The sequence below is a fragment of the Antechinus flavipes genome, chromosome 3 (genome assembly GCF_016432865.1).
Source record: "Antechinus flavipes isolate AdamAnt ecotype Samford, QLD, Australia chromosome 3, AdamAnt_v2, whole genome shotgun sequence".
NCBI lineage: Eukaryota > Metazoa > Chordata > Mammalia > Dasyuromorphia > Dasyuridae > Antechinus > Antechinus flavipes.
In genome coordinates this window covers 148,997,083-149,015,296 of record NC_067400.1, presented here as the reverse complement: position 1 = coordinate 149,015,296, position 18,214 = coordinate 148,997,083, and the positions used below count along the sequence as shown (strand labels likewise).

General features: G+C 33.2%; 1 protein-coding gene across 1 annotated transcript in view; it reads left to right on the top strand.

The window, feature by feature from the left end:
- The window catches only part of UGGT2 (UDP-glucose glycoprotein glucosyltransferase 2), a 206,028-nt gene that overhangs the window by 184,031 nt on the left and 3,783 nt on the right, over window positions 1-18,214 (top strand). The window contains exons 37-38 of the mRNA XM_051984021.1: window positions 4,141-4,257; window positions 11,416-11,563. Coding sequence (XP_051839981.1) covers window positions 4,141-4,257; window positions 11,416-11,563 — 265 coding nt within the window. The remainder of the gene's footprint in view (window positions 1-4,140; window positions 4,258-11,415; window positions 11,564-18,214) is intronic.

The following is an 18,214-nucleotide window of genomic DNA, read 5'->3' as shown; positions in this document are numbered from 1 at the left end:
GAGTAAGAAGATTTTAACTCGGGGAGATTTTGAGACAAATGAAAAAAACTAAAGGGAAGGGAGGGAGTAATAAATCATTAGTAGGTAGCATAATTTAGGACAGACATGGTGAAGAAGGAGCTCTACACTGAGGCAGTATCCATCTGAAACTGTGATGATTGACCTTGTTCTGAAATAGTAGGGAAAGAGGAGGGCAAGCTCTAAAAAGCCACAGCCAAAAATTGTTTTGGGGGGGAAACCTAGAATTAATACTTTAAAAGTTTGATTGAAGAATCTAGAAAATAGAGACTAGATAATTTTACAAATCATAGAGCAGAGAAAGGAGATTTAAAATAAACAGAAATGATGGACGAAGAAAGGATTGAAATTCTTTTTGGAAAGAGGCATAAAAATGAAAATTTTAAAACTAGTAAATAGGACTTGTTGGGGAAATCTGAATCACTAAAAAGAAACAAGGGGGGGGGGAATTATATAACTAGATAAAAGCAAGTGAAAAAAAAAGAAAAATAAGCAAAGCTCTCAAAGGGAAGGAATGGGGATTGAGAAGAAAGAGAGAAATCCTAACTTGAAAAAAATGCCTAATATTAGAGAGAGGAAGACAATATAAACTAATAATTTAAATGTGAATGAAATAGTTCAATAAAACAAAGAATGACAGATTAGATTTTAAAAAAAACTAAAATCGTTGATTACAAAAAATACTTTTAAAAAACAAAAGAGGAGGATAATATAAACTAATAACTTAAATGTGAATGAAATAGTTCAATAAAACAAAGAATGACAGATTAGATTTTTTTTAAAAAATTAAAATCTGTTGATTGCAAAAAATACTTTTAAAAAACAAAAGTACATGTGAAATAAAATTCAGGGGATAAGAAAAAAAATTGCCTTGCATCAAATGAATCCAACAAAAGCAGGAGTTGCAATCATGCTAAATGACAAAGCAAAAATAGACATTCAGAAAATAAAAAGGAATTTTAAAAAAGAAGCTACTTTATGCTGAAAGGAACCATAGGCAACAAATCGTCATTAATAAACTTATACTCTCCAAATCATAAAGATCTATGCTACAAGAAGACATAGATAGTAACATAATAGTGACAAGAAACTTTAATATCCCTCTGTTGGTTTTGAATAAATCTAACAGATAAACAAAAGGGAAAATATGAGGACCAAACAAATTGCTAGAAAAACTAAAGTTAAAAAACTTATGGAATCTTCTAAATCTACGAAATGGACAACAAAAAATATACTTTCCCCTACCTTGAGGCAATTGGGTTAAATGACTTACCCAGGGTCACACAGTTAGGAAGTATTAAGTGTCTTGAGATCACATTTGAATTCAGATCCTCCTGAGGGCTGATGCTCTATCCACCGTGCCACCTAGCTTCCCCAAATATATGTATTTTTCTGCATCATATGTAACTTTTACAAAAATTGACATGTACTGGGGCACAGAGATATTACAAAGGTAAAAAAGCAAAAAAGTTAACATGTCTTTTATAGATTTATAATGCAATAAAAATAGTCATTGGTTCAGAGATCACAACAGACCCAAATGGAAACAATGGAAAACGAGTAGTTTTTTTTTTATAAGGATCAAAGGACAGACCATAGAAAGGAAATCATAGAAATATATATGTAAAAGAAAATGCTAAAATTTCTGGATTTCAGTTACAGTAGTCCTCAGGGGAGAAATCATATCTCTATAACTATATGTTAATAAAATAGAAAATGAGAAAATTGATGAAAAGTATAGGCATAGAGGGACCTTTTTTAATGTCAAAAGCATCTTTTTTAATAAGGAGTATACAGAAAAAGTTTTTCCAATAAATAAAGAATGAAGCAAAAATACGCACTCTTCCCAATATTATTTGACATAATAATGGAAATACTGAAAATCTGGAAATACTAGCAATATCAGTAAGGTAAGAGAAAGGAATATAGGGCATAGAGTAAAGACTAGATAAAGAAATTATGAAACTTCCCTTATTTCCTCATAATATGATAGTATAAATGGAAAACCTTAGGCAATCAGCAAAGTTGCTAATTGAGACAATAACTGAAGCAAAGTTGTAGGCAACAAAATAAATCTTCAAAAATCAACAGCATTTCTATATGAAAATAACAAAATATCCAAAACAGTAATAGTAAGGGAAATCCCTTCTAAATAAATATAACTTGCTTGCCTGTAATACCTGGGAATTAACCTGCCAAAGCACATGTATAGATTCAATTATAAAGTACTCCTCAAAAAAATAAAAATAGCTTAAATAGCTGGGGGAATATTCAGTGTACTTAACTGGCAATGTTAATATAATAAAAATTGATTCTAATAAGACTAGAAGTATGGATGCTTAGCCTATATTTTCACCACATTGCATTGGTAATAGGCTCAATGCTCTGCCAGCGTCCACATTGGAGAACTGGAATATAGGAGCAAGAGATTAGAAATCATCTTCCATGGAGGAAAGACTTCAATTTTTTTTTCCGAAATATGTAGACGCACACATATACATGAGAGCAGCTAAATGACTCAGTGGATAAAGTACGACAAAGCTGGAGTCAGAAAGATGAGTCTTCCTGCATTCAAAATCTGGCCTTAGATGGTTATTAGCTGTGTGATCCTGGGCAAATCATTTAACCCTGTTTGTCTCAGTTTCTTTATCTGTAAAATAAATTGGAAAAAGAATGAAATTGCAAACTATGCCAGTGTTTTTGCCAAGAAAACCCCAGCAAGAATGATACAAAGTCAGACATGATTAAACATTATTTATATGTGTATGTGTATGTATGTGTGTGCCTTGTTACCTGTTTGTTTGCTGGCTATCTCCCTCTTTTTCACCCCACTGGAAGACCTTGGAAAGAAGTACTAGAGGCAACAATACCAGCTCTTTTGTCTAGATGCACATTGTCCCCTGCTTTTGAGAAACTATAAAAATATGAATTAGTAGTGTTTTTTGTACAACACTAAGCCTTCATTTTGCCAGGAAAAGTGTTAATCGTAATAAAAATCTTTCTCTTTCTGTTTCCCCTTCTATTATAAAGACCAAATATTTTATTATTAAATTAAATATGCATCAATTTGCAAGCACACTTATTAGTAATTACTAAATTATTTATACTCTCCTTTTGAACCTAAAAGATAGTCATTCAAATGTCCTCAGTGTTAGTTGATTGTTTTTCTTCCTTTTTTTTTTTTTTGCTGAGTCAATTGGGGTTAAGTGACTTGCCCAGAGTCACACAGCTAGAAAGTGTTAAGTGTCTGAGACCAGATTTGAACTAAGGTCCTCCTGACTTCAGGGCTGGTGTTCCATCTGCTGAGCCACCTATCTGCCTCTAGTTGATTATTTTTAAAAAGAACTTTGCATTACTTCATTCTGACTTAAATACTTTTTCTAGAATATCCCCTTGCAACCATTATTTAAATAAGTTTGATATTAGACTGACAATGAGAGTCAATATAGACAAATACAAATAAAATAAATTTCCTGAAAAATAACAAATTTACTATAGACATTACTCAGTTAAAGATTATGTTTATAGTATTAATCTTTATTTTTACATAATAACTTTGTTCTAGAGTGATTTTAAAATTAAATTTCTTAGTTATAGAAATAACTATAGTTACTTCAAATTTAATTAATGAACATGCTGCCCAATATAAAAAAGAAATAAGTAAAATTATTCAAATGTTTAAAAAATGAACTGCAGTTCATATATTTTACTATTTCTATACCATCTAAAATTATTATTATAGTATTTATATACTGTCTGGGGCAACTAATTGGTACAACAGATAGAGTGTTGATCTTAGAGTAAGTAAGGATCTTCGTTCAAATCTGATCTCAGAAACTTATTAGCTGTGTGTAGTTGGACAAGTCACTTAACCCTGTTTGCCTCAGCTTTCTCATCTGTAAAATGAAGTGGAGAAGATAATTGCAAATCACTTCAATATTTTTGCCAAGAAATACCCAAATGGGGTTACAAAGAATCTGACACAATTGCCAAATGCCAAACTGCCAATAACCTACAACAAGATATACTATCTTTTTTACTTCATTCTCCTGCATTGACTATATTTTGGGCATCATATGTATCTATATCTATATATAAAGTTCATATATGATTTTTTTATAGGACCTACCCAATAATATGATTCACCAAGTTGCCATTAAGTCTCTTCCTCAAGAGTGGTTGTGGTGTGAAACATGGTGTGATGATGAATCCAAAAAAAAGGCCAAAACAATTGATCTGGTAAGTTTCTCTGTATTTCTCAAGGCATACAATATGTAGAAAAAGTAGAAAAGAAAGAAGCCTGGTCTTACTGCAAAACTAAGAGAGAAGTCCTGGTGGAGTTCCTGCATTGCATTGGTGACCAAAGAACATCTAGGGAAATATTATCCTTCAAGACTTCCATTTATTACAAAAGACCCAGGAATTCTTATGCACATCAAGCACTATTATTTTGATCCTGAGTTCTGACTAAATGTATAACATGAATAATGTATTTTTCAAATATATGTAGATATGATTGTGATTAATAAAATATAAATTAATTTAAAAGTGTTCTGAACTTGGAGTAGTTTTGGCATTGTGTATTTTCTCATTCAATGGATAGTATTAATTACATATTATACAACAACAACAATAATAATACTAATAACTAATACTTTCTAGGAAGTTTGAAAAACTTGAACAAATTAGTCTAGGAGAAGGCCTAGGAGAATACCAAGTTGTATTGCTCTTGTATGTATACTTTATGTAAGGACACAGATATGAATTAATCAGAATGAAAAGGCATGGAGAGGCAGTCTAACCCTGTTGAAAGGAATAAATGTAAATAGTCAAATATTGGGAATTTATGTATATATTACAAATGTTATAATACAACAGCTTTCTTGGATTTTTTTTACTCATTGCTCAATATGCTATAGTGATTTAAATTAGTAAGCATAAGAGGTATGATAGAAAGACCATCACAAGCAACTAATCCATAAATATTCATAGATATGGAATTCATAGAATTAATTATTCTTGTTAAAGCTTATTCTAACAAGACTATGGTATGAATTTTCCTAAGTGATGTCAAGCTATGTAATTCTATTAATTTTGTTCATGTTTTTTTCACTTTTTATTTTTTGCTTTGATAAACTATTCCTTCAATGAGTAATCATTTAATATATTCCTGTTATGTGCCAAGTACAGTGCTAAGTGTTAGGGATATAATAAGAGATGAGAAACAGTTCCTGCTCTCAAGGAGTTCATAATTTAATGAGGGAGACAATCTGAAAACATAATATACAAACAAGCTATATAAAAGATAAATAGGAAGTAATAGAGTAAAGGCACTAAAAGTAAGAGGGATTAGGAAAGATTTGCTATATCAGGTAAAATTTTAGCTGAGATTTAAAGAAAGACAGCAGATAGAATTGATGAAGGAGAATGTTCCAGACATGGGAGACAAGTGAAGAAAATGCTCAGAGCTGAGAGACAGAGGATATTATACCTGGAAAAACAAGGACGACAGTGTCGCTGAATTAAAGAATATATGGAGCGAAGTAAGGTACAAAAAGACAGGAAAGGTAGGAAGGTTGTGGATTATAGTGGGCTTTGAATGTCAAAGAGAGATTTTCTATTTAATTCTGAAAGCAACAGGAGCCCATGCAGTGTATTGAGTAGGAGGAGTGACATTCAAATGCTTTTTAGAAAAATAACTTTAATAGCAAATTAGAAGGTGGGATGAAGTAGGAAGGCAGGAAGATCCATCAGCAAGCTGATCCACCAGCAGACTATTGCAATAATCAAGGCACTAGGTGATGAGGGCTTGCACTAGAATGGTGACAGCATCAGAGGAAAAAAAGGGGGCCCATTAGAGAAATGTTGTAAAGGCAAAATCAATAGGCTTTGGCAACAGATTAGAAGGGGTAGAAGTGTGGTGTTCTCCTCTTTAAAATAATATATGATGGTCCTCTCTGGGAGCAGGTTTCTCGGGGAGGTTTCTTGGAGGCAGCCTTAGTTTCGGTTAAGAGTAATAATCACTCCAGATGCAGCCAGCTGATAAAATCCAAATGTTTATTTCTCTAAAAGCTCTTGCAGCTTTGTCCTTTGCTTCTGCCTCTGCTTTCTTCAGCCTCCAGCCAGCACAAAGGTGGAAGATGGAATGAATCTGTCTCCACCTCTGACAGTGGGCTTCTGTGTCTCCCAGAGTCCTCCTGTATCTGTCCCAGAGTGCTTATGTGTCTGTCCCAGAGTGCTCTCTGGCCCTAAGAGCTTCTTGCTTATATGAGCTCTCTAAAGGTGTGAACACAAGCATTGTTTCTATCAATTTTACTTAGTACCTTGTTTCAAGTTCTGGCCCATAACATCTCCTTGTAAGATCAGATCAATGATACTGGACCATGCTAAATTAGATAATTATTGTCTCTATCAACTCTAATGACTTAACATTTTGTAAGGATTCTAACACAGAAGTGAGAAGTCAAGAATGATGCTTGAGGAACTGGGAGAATGATATTGCCCTCTATATAATAGGAAAAAAAGGTGTTAAAGGGAAAGTTTAAGATGTTTACTGGACATCTAGCTCAAGGTGTCTGAAAAGCAGCTGGAGATGTAAGATTGGAGATCAGCAGGAAAATTAAGACAGAATAAGTGGATTTGAGGATCACCATTATAGAGATAATCATTAAATCCATGGGAGCTAATGAGATCACACAATGAAGTAGTATAGAGGCAGAGGAGATAGGCCAGAACAGGATCTTGAGGAACACTTACAGTTATTGCATTTGGCTACTAAGAAATCATTGGTAACTTTGGACAGAGCAGTTTCAGCCGAAAGATCCACTTGGAAGCCAGATTGTGATGTGTTAAGGAGAGTGAGAAGAAGTGGAGGTATATATGGCCTTTTAGAGAAGACTAGCTACTTAGGACAAGATATAGGAGATATAGGAGAGTGAGCAGCAATGTAAGGATCAAGTGAGGGTTTTTTAGTATGGAGGCGATGAGGGTCTGTTTGTAGGGGTAAGGAATGAGACAATAGACAGAAAAAGATTAAAAATTAAGATACATAGAGGGTGACATTGGCAATCTGTTGAAAGGGACAGAATGGAATGGGATCACGTGAGTGGTATGGGGGGTTAGCCTTGGAAATGAGTAAGACCACCTCTTCATGTGAGACAGGAGTAAAGGAATAGAGAGTGGCTGAAGGCATACAAGTAATATGAGAGGAAGCTTACAGCAAATGGCCTCAATTTTTCCCTTAAATATAATAAAAGGTTCTTAGATGAGAGTCAGGAGAAGGAGAGTCACAGGAAATCTGAGGAGGAATAAAAAGGTCAGAAGAGCCCCTGTGGAGAATGGGATAGTAAGTTGATGGGGGAAGTAGAGCAGGATTGCCTAACAGCAGTGAGAGCCCAATTGAAGTTATGTTACATACATTTCTTTCTTTCCTTCTTTTTTCAGTTTTCCCTACCATTATTTAAAATAGTTGTAATTATTTTATAGGTTATTTTTGCTCAGTTGTCTAGAACTTTGTGATCTGAACTTGCTTGTTCTTTAATAGCTATGTTAGATATTATTGTTTTGTGTGCATTGAGAGGCAGACTAACATAGTAGATTCAAATATTATCTCAGGCATAAATTGGCTTTATGACCCAACATAAATTGTTTAGATTCTCTAAACCTCAATAATTCATTGAGTAAATTCATTTACCAATTCATTGGTAAAACTGAGATAATAACAGTTTCTCCCTCAAAAGGTGGTTGTGAGGATCAAATGGGACAACATATGTAAACCAATTTGCAAATCTTTATAAGTATTCTATAACTGTGAGCTATTATTATATCTCTAGAAGGCTAGAGAGAATCTTTTTACATCAAGTTCTAAGTGGCATCAATCTATAGTGGCAAGCAAATTCTTCTGCTCTAACAAACTCCTTAGAGTTCAGTGATGGTCATGACAAAATGTTCTTGGAAGATTTTCATAAGCTCACAAAAATTGTTAGCAATCAGAGATAGTATCGGGAAACTATGCATTGTTGTTTTGAAGTATCAGTAACTGAATACAAAAAGATGGTATTTCATATTAGAAGATGGAGGAATGCAAAAGAAAACAGAAGCACTTTTATGTATTGGATCAGTATGATTCATTATATGAAATCACAACCCTTTGAATTTCCCTTTGGAAAGAACCGTTAACAGAGGAGAGGAGTATTTTACTCCAGAAAAGGATCTTGATGAAGTAATGAAGGAAAATAAAAAAGTACTCTAAAATTTTTTTTTAATGAAAAGCAAAGTGATTCATAAAATTGAAAACAAGGCAAATATAAGATATGATGGTAATCTGGCTTATTGAGAGGCTCATTCAGATATTTATACATTGAACTTTTTTACTTCCAATGCAGATTAAAAGATGTATTTAAAAATTCAAGTTTTTTAATAGATATTTCATTATCTTTCTTATAGCTCCTTTGAGTTAATGGAGATATCTACATTAAGAATTATATGATTTAGAGGCATCTCCAAGTTTATCCAAAAATGTGTTTAAGTGACTATGAAGTGAATTCTATACATTGAATTTTTTTTCCCTACACCTTTCTTACCACTATGAAATAAAAGATCAGTTATCCAAGAAAAAGAATTTCTGAATAGATAGAATTAAAATTTCAAGCAAGGAAAAAAGCTGAGACACTGGCTAAGCCCACTTGTTGTTAGTTATAATTCACTAGGAATAGCTCACCTCTAATATAGTTATTATGGACATGAAAATCACTTTTTAAAAGTGACAACATGGAGAAAATGAGACAGGCAAATATTGACAAATGTCCAAGAGGATGAAAAAAGCCTTGTAAAAGTATATGAGATTTATTTTTTATCACAATATAAATAACATTATCCTAAATTTGAAAAGAGGCAATTAGGTGGCTTATTGGATGGAGCACTGGCCCTGAAGTCAGATCTGAGTTCAAATCAAGCCTCAGACATTTATTAGATGTGTGAGCCTGGGAAAGGCATTTAAGTTCTGTTAACCTTTTAAACTTTCCAGTATCTTTGCCAAGGAAACCCTATAGACAATATGATCTCACAGGATCACAAAGAATCAGACTTGATTGAGCAACTGAACAACTCCAACAGATTTGAGAGGTTAATTTCAAAAGCTGGAGAATTAAGCAGTTGTTCCTATTCATTGTCCAATATTAATAGCTAATGATCTCTAAATGTTCATCCAAGATGATTGTATTCTTCTCATTAAAATTTCCTCATTAAAAAATGAAAGAAAATTTCAAAGTATCATTTACAAAGCATTGTGCAACAGTCTTGCCTAGGTCTGGAGAAGAGTTTTGAAACATGACTATCTCAAATGTCCATCAAAAATCTGTAATGGGTCTCTTTATGTCTTGTCAGCTGCCATGTCTGTGGAGGGCCGGGAGCAATTGTTCTTAGAGTGGTCAGCCCCAGAGGCCTTTACAGCAGAGTGGATCTTTGCTAAAGTGCATTTTTGAGTCTGATTTGCTGTTTGCTTATATAAAGAGAAAGATCCATTTCTGACATTACTTATGATCAAGTCCTGCTTCATGATTCTCTTGAAGATTGAAGAGTACCAATGAGCAAGACTACATATATATGAATTTGTAGACAGTCTTTTCTGAAGATATTAGTTTGACAACCCACCTTTGACACACATTGAGTAATCTCAAATGTTGATTATTATATGGCTTGGAAGCATTTAATAAGTAGGGGGGGGAAACCTTTAAAATGTGTAATATAAACATATCCTTTGTTTTCCCAGAAAATACATAAGAAGTCCAAAGAACACATGCAAATAGGCTGTCAGTGAATTAATACTTACTGATCTATAAAGAACTATAAGTGCTATAAGAACCTAGAATCATATAACATTTAGAACTTGAAGGGATTTTTAAAGATGATCTAGTCATACTTCCTTACTTCACAGAAGAAGAAATTGAGGTTTGAAGAAGTAACATGATTTGGTCAAGATCACATGATAGTAGTATGCTTTTTTTCTATTCCATTCAAATATCATTATGTCATAGTGTTTTTAAAAAATTATTGATAACTTTTGGTTTTATATCTCATTACTTTCTTAATATGCTTTCTACATTTTACAAGCTGAGTATATTTTACAATTCTGAATATATTTTGTACTGTCACAAGTCTCCTTTTATAACAGAAATTTAAAAAGTAAAAGGGAAGAAAGCATAGTATTGATATTACTTCATTATCTATGGTACTCTTTAGCAAGAAGTAGTTTTCTTCCTTAACTCTTTTAATATCTGAGATCTGGAGCACTACCCTTGCTTTTTTTTTTCCCAGCTGAAGCTTAATATAGATAGTGCTCCTATCTTGTATCTTTACTCTGTATGCATTTCTCTGCTTCACATGTGTTTCTTGTAAACATCATATTACAGAATTCAGTCTTTTAATCCATGCTGCTATATGTTTCTATTTTATGGGAGAGTTCATTCCATTCACATCCACAGTTGAAATTAATAATTCTGAATTCTACCATCCTATTTTTCCCAAGTTATACTTTTCTCTCTCCTTTCTCCCTTTCCCTCCTAACCAGTGCTTTGCTTCTGACCACCACCTCTCTCAATATGCTTTCTCTTTTTTCAGCTCCCCTCTTCCTTTCTCATCCTTTTCCCCTTCCACTTCTGCCCTCCCTTCTATTAGCCTCTTTCTTTCCTTTCCCCTTTCCCTTCTCCCCTCCTACTTCCCTATAGGGTGTATTGTCTCCATATCTCTACAATGAAGGAAGGAAGATACATTTTCTCAGTTTTTCTCTGGAGGCAAACCTAGTACTCACACAACATTCAGTTTCATTTCATTTCTTTTCTATTTACAGTCTAGTTAATTGAGTATATTATTTTCCTGCCTTTGTTTACTTCAATCTGAATCAGTTTAAATAAATCTCACCAAGGTCTTCTGAATTTTTTATATTCATTATTTTCAATGAAAAAGTTGTAATTTTCTAATTACATTGTATTCAAATATTCTAATAATCCATGACTCTTTACATAGTACAATTTGCTTAACCACTTCTCAAACAGGAAGTACATACCTTGCTCCCAGTTTTTTTCCTACCACAAAAAGTGCTGTTGCACAGGAATTTTAGAGCATTCAAAAATCTTAAAAATAAATAAATGTGTATGTTTGTAATTGTTGTTCAGTCATTTTTCAGTCATGTCTGACTCTTTATGATCTCTTTTGGGATTTCCTTGGCAAAGATACTAGAATAGTTTAAAATTTCATTCTCCAACTCTTATAGATGAGAAGACTGAGGCTCAGCTTCAGATAAATTATTACACTTGTTCTTTTGTCACAGCAGTATTATTTAGTTTAACAGATAATATCTCCTGGATATTGATTTTTTGGATATTTTGTTTAAACTTTTAGTGCAATAATCCCAAAACCAAAGAACCTAAATTGAAAGCTGCTGTCCGGATTATCCCAGAATGGATAGAGTATGACACTGAAATTCGAAATCTGTTAAAAGAGATTGCAGTGGGAAAGAGAAATTCAAGTAAATCGTCCTCAAAAGAGGGTAAGTGAACCACGTGTTTTATTATTAAAGACTAAAGATTGGATTATAGATTTATTTCTTTATAAGTGAATTAATTAGTTCGTAACTCATGCTTCAAGAGAGCTTATTACATAATAATGTCCTGGATTAGTAGACTGAGCTCCTTTTATTTAAAGCAAGGCTATGGAAGGAACTGACATTCTACCCTTTGTAGACAGTCTCCTGATTTTTAATTTTCATAACAAGCTTTCAGGGAAATCTTTACCTCTTTATAGTAAGGAAAGCAAAGTTGTTTGCTTGTTTATTTTTTAAATTTTAAAATGTCTAAATCCCACAATTATACAGCAAGGAAAATATCAACAAGCTAATTAACCTATATCTTCACAATTAACGAAACATATTTTGGACATTGTTCTCTAATCTGTGTTCTTCATTACTTTAGGCTTCCCTGTTAATTTCCATTTAGAAAGGACTGACTGCGAAATTGCTGATGGAAACTGGCTAGTATAGTTTTGTGCCTGATACCTTTATAAATTATCATGTCACATAATGAGAGAGGAGAGAGAGAGAGAGAGAGAGAGAGAGAGAGAGAGAGAGAGAGAGAGAGAGAAGGAGAAGGAGAAGGAGAAGGAGAAGGAGAAGGAGAAGGAGAAGGAGAAGGAGAAGGAGAAGGAGAAGGAGAAGGAGAAGGAGAAGGAGAGGAGGAGGAGGAGGAAAAGGAAAAAAGAAGAAGAAGAAGAAGAAGAAGAAGAAGAAGAAGAAGAAGAAAAGAAGAAGAAGAAGAAGAACAAGAACAAGAAGAACAAGAACAAGAAGAAGAAGAAGAAGAGGAAAAAGAAGAAGAAGAAGAAAAGAAGAAAAGAAGAAGAAGAAGAAGAAGAAGAAGAAGAAGAAGAAGAAGAAGAAGAAGAAGAAGAAGAAGAAAAGGAAGAAGAAGAGGAAAAAGAAGAGGAAAAAGAAGAAAAGAAGAAGAAGAAGAAGAAGAGGAAAAAGAAGAGGAAAAAGAAGAAAAGGAAGAAGAAGAAGAAGAAGAAGAAGAAAAGAAGAAGAAAAATAAGAAGAAGAAGAAGAAAAGGCAGAGATGTTTTCACTTGACTTCTGTTTTTTCTCCCAGAAGAAAAATGTTAAGAGAGAGTTAATACCATAGATAGTAGATAGGAAAAAGAGACAATTAAAAAAAAATGCAACTAATTGCCCTTGTTGTATTACCAAGCCTAGATGAACTACATCCTGAATATTACAAGAACTGGCAGGTATGACTGCAGAGCTAATCTCAGAGATATTTGAAACTTCATGAAAAATAAGAGAAAGTATCCTAGAACTGGAGAAATGCAAAAGTTCCAACTTTCAAAAAACTGTAAAGAATGGATCAGTAAACCAGTAAACTATAGACCAGTGAGTTTGACTTAGTTCCCTGGCAGAATTCTAGAATGGATTATAGGGCTGGCAGACATCTAGGTAAGAAAATAGCACTGATAAAGATCTACTATGACTTTGTTGACAATAAGCTATTCCAGATTATTCTTTTTTCCTTTTATGACAGGTTTACCTAACTGGAAGATCCAGTAAATGCTATGGACATAGTTTACTTAGATTTTAGCAGAAATTTAGGTAAAATATTTAATACTATTCTTATGGAAATATGGAAAGAAGTAGGTTAGATAGTAACACAATTAGATGGATTTGAAAACAATTGAATGAACAAACTTAAAGAGTAATCATAAGTATTTCCATATTAATATGGCAAGTGATCTCCAAAAGAGTGCTGCACCCATCCCCCCATCACATGGTTCAAAAATTTTCTCTTTTCATTAAAAAAAAAAAAAAAAGCCTCCCATCTCTGGCACATTACAAATATTTTTTTTTTCGCTTCAAAGAGGGAATGATTGGCTGAATGGAATAGAGAAAGATCATAGGGTTCATCCTTATCTCTGTTATAAAGTATGTGAGATCTAGTATATTTGAGAACTAAAGTGTTACCAAACCAAACAAAACAAACCCTACTTCTCTTGGACTGAGCTGAACGTTGTCACAATTTTAGAAATAGAGATTTCCAAAAAAATTTAGGAAGGCTAACTATGGACATGTATACATATATTGTATTTAACTTATACTTTAACATATTTAACATGTATTGGTCAACCTGCCCTCTGGGGGAAGGGGTGAAGGGAAGGAGGGGAAAAATTGGAACAGAAGGTTTTGCAATTGTCAATGCTGAAAAATTACCTATGCATATATCTTGTAAATAAAAAGCTATAATAAAAAAATTAGGAAGGCAAGGTATAGTAGGGGCAGCTAGGTGGCACAATGGAAAGAAGGCCAGACCGGAGTCCAGAAGACTTGAGTTTAAATCCTTTCTCAGACACTTATTAGCTGTGCACCCTGGGCAAGTCACTTCACCTTGTTTGCCTCAGTTTCCTCATCTGTAAAATGATCTGGAGAAGGAAATGGCAAATCACTCTAACCCTAAATGGGATCATAGAGTTAGACACAGAGTGAAAGAACAAGAAGGTATAGTAGGTAAATGAAAAACAATCGAGCCTAAGGATTTGGGAGCATTTTTTCTTATCTCTCACTAGCTTGACCAATAGCAAGGAGCTTTTATTTGAGGAGCTTTGAGTTTCTGTTTGAATTATATTTGAAAGAACTTTCAGATTAGCTCTAATGTTAAAAGATCTCAATTTTGCTTTATAGTGGCTGTGCTAATGTGCATTCTTTAGCAAGCAATAATAATTCAGTTGCATCAGTGGAAGAAAGTTTGCACTTGCAAACAAAAATGCTAAGTAGCAAACACATCCTTAAGTATATCTTTAACAGAGATGTACAATTGCTGAGACCAAACATTATGGAAAATATTGCACCTGGTAAAGTATTCATTCTGTCACATCCAGCATACACAAGTTGATGGCCTGCTTCCAGAGGCATTTAGCAGCATGGAAATTGGGTTGGAGAAGGTGGAAAGTGGGAAAAATCCAGGGTTTGATTTGGAAAACCGAGCAACAATAGCGCAAGGAAGCAAGGGACGGACTACAAAGTAGAGGATGGTTAAAATCGAACTTTTCGAGAGCCTTGCAGCAGACCAGGCCTCAAGCCATTTCCTTCCCTGTCTCTTTACTATAGATCCTTCCTACTAACTTCTTGAAATGACTTCTGGTCTTTCTGCTCCAGAGCCTTTTGAAGGGCTCCCAAGGCCATGCCCAAACCAGCCCCACCTCCATCTTCCACCTTGACCTCCTGACTAAACGCACCTGGGTCCGTTTTTTCTCCATGGAGGAACACCAGATGGATTTGAGGACTGCTGCTTTATAATATAGTTTCCCCAACTTATGCCTGCTTTTATATTAAGGGACTTCAACTCTCTCAAATACCCTAACCATTCAGTTCCTCAACCTACTCAACTCTCATAAGCTACTCTTCCATCGCGTCTCAATCAGATACACTGCCCTCCTTGAATCCTCAGCCCCCTTATGATACCATTGGTTCCATTCATGCCTACTCTTGTGCTGCTGAATGAAGGTCCAGAAAATCATGCAATCATTCTGACTAGGTCCACTGTAAGTTTATATTACATCTGGGTCTTCACTACTGCTGGGAAATCCTAAAATACCTCCCTTACCATATCACTATCCTACTTTCTCACAGAGGCTCTTCCAAACTTTTTTAACCCTTCTTCAAACGTCCTGACTCTTCCCCCATCACTATCTCAGCCAAGAACATGGCTTCATATTTAAAAAAAAAAAAAAAAAAAAGCTATTTTTCGTAAACTCTTTCTTCTTCCCTCTTCTTCATTTTCTATCTTTCGTTTATCATCTGCCACTTTTTCCTCCTTCAATTCTGTTTTATATGATGAAGTAGTTTTACTCCTTACAAGGGTTAATTCCTTTACTTATTCAAGTGATCCCATTCCAGTCCAGCTGCTCCAACACATCCTATCCGCCTTCCTCTTTTACATATTTTCAGTGTTTTTTCAAATTCAAATTTGGATGCAATTCAAGTTCAAATTCAGTGTAATTTTCAAATTAAAGAGGAAAGATTGTGGAAGTACAAAAATTAAAAATTAATATTTATACTTCCACAGTCTTTACTCTTTAATTTTTAAACTATTTTCAACATTCATTTCTTTTAAATTTTAAATTCAAAATTCTCTCCCTCTCACCCCTTTTCAACTCCTTGAAAAGGCAAGTAATATAATCAGTTGTACACATGAAGTCATATAAAACATAATTATCCATGTTGCAAAAAAATTTGAAATAAAAAGCAAAAAACATGAAGTGAAAAAAAAGTTAATCTGCACTCAAGAGTTCATTAGTTCTCTCTCTGGAGGTGGATAGCACCTTTTGTCATGATTCCTTGATTAGAATAGCTCCATCTTTCACAGTTGAATATCCTTACAAAATTGTTGGCACTATGTAGAATATGATCTTGGTTCTGCCCATTTTATTTTGCATTATAATGTTCATAGAAATCTTTCTAGGCTTTTCTGAAACTATCCTCATCATTTCTTATGGCAAAGAAATATTCTACCAAGCTTCTTCTTTTTATTATAGCTTTTTATTTACAAGATATATGCATGGGTAATTTTTCAGCATTGACAATATTAAAACCTTTTGTTCCAATTTTTCCTCTCCTTCCCCCCCAACCCCTCCTCCAGATGGCAGGTTGACCAATACATGTTAAATATGTTAAAAAAAAATAAGTTAAATACAATATATGTATGCATGTCCATATAATTATTTTGCTGCACTAGAAGAATCGGACTTTGAAATAGTTCTACCAAGCTTCTTCAGCCATTCTCCAGTTGATGGACAATCTTCTCAATTACCAATTCTTTGTCACCACAAAAAGAGCTGCAATAAATATTTTTGTATATACAGATACAATTATTTGAAATTATTCAAAACATTTTCTTTGATGTCTTTAAGATATATAGATATGGGTAAAGGATATACACAGTTTTATAGCCATTGAGCATAGTACCAAATTATTTTCATGAATTGTTGGACCAGTTCACAGTTCTATCAACAGTGCATTAATGTATCTTTTTCTTCATGGTTTCCAGCATGCATCATTTTCTTTTTCTATCATGTAAACTAATATGATAGATATGAAGTGATACTTAGGAGTTATTTTAATTTGTATTTTTCTAATCAATAGATTTCATTTCTGCTTCTGAAAAAATGTATGATTTACATCATCTGTCTTGTCAAATTAAAATCTTTATTAGAATGTTTTTAAAAATGAGTAATATTTTTGGAAAATCAAGAAAGGAACTCCACTTATTTCTGTGCTTTCTAGTATTTTTAATAGGATTGGGTATGATATTTTGTCAAAAAGATTTTTCTGAAACTATTGATATGATCATGATTTTTGTTATTTTGTTGATATCAACAATTATGCTTGTAGTTTTTCTAATTTTGAACCAGTCCTGCATTCCTGACATAAATCTTAACTTTTCTGTGTCTAATTTTTGTGATATATTGCTATGATTTCTTGTTAGCACTTTATTTAAAATGTTTGCATCAGTATTCATTATGAAAATTGGCATATAGCTTTTTCTTTTGTTTTTGCTCTCCCTAGTTTAGGTATTGAAACCATATTTGTGTCATAAAAGCAATTTGGTAGGATTCTTTCTTTACCTATTTTTTAAAATTGGAATTTGAATTAATTGATCTTTAAATATTTGATGGAATGTTTGTAAATCCATCTGGTGCTAGGGCAGGGGAGGTATTCTGGGAGAGCTCATTGATAGCTTGTTTAATTTATTTTTCTAAGATAGGTTTCTATTTTCCCTTCAATTAGTGTAGACAATTTCTATTTTTGTAAATATTCATCCTTTTCATTTAGGTTTCCAGTTATACTGACAAATAATTGTGCAAAATAATCCCTAAAAATCACTTTATTTTATCCTCAATGGTGGTGCATTCACCATTTTTCATTTTTAATACTAGTAATTTGGTTTTCTTCTCTCTTTTTTAAATCAAATTAAGTAATAGCTATTTTTTAAATAAAAATCATCCCAGTTTTATTTATTACTTCAATTTTTTTTTTTACTCTTTTTCTTCATTTTTCCTTTGATTTTCTGGATTTCCATTTTAATGTTTAATTGGGATTTTTATATTTGTTCTTTTCTAGTTTTGTTTTGTTTTTTAGTTGCATGCCCAATTAACTGGTCAGCTCTTTTACTGATGTATACATTCTGAGATAATTTTCCCGTCATCCTGCATCCTACAAATTTTGCAATGTTCTCTTATCTCTCATTAAATGATATTATTTAATGTTTCTATTATTTGTTCTTTGACTCATTGACTCTTTAGAATTAAATTTAGCTTCTAATTAATTTTTAATCTGTTTCCATGGCCTTTTATTAAATATAATTTTATTGCATGATGGTGCAAATATTTCTTTTCCACATTCGGTTGTGAGGTTTTTATACCTCAACACATAGTCATTTTCTCTGAAGGTAGTATGTATAGCTGAGGAAAAAAGTATATCCTTTTCATTCCCATTCAGTTTTCTCTAGACATCTATCTTATCTAACTTTTCTAGAATTCTATTCATCTTCTTGACTTTTTTAATTTCATGATAGATTTTCCAGAGGTGAAAGTTGAAATTCTCCCATAAGTATCATTTTACTGTCCTCCAGGAATTCATTTAATTTTTCCTTTATGAATC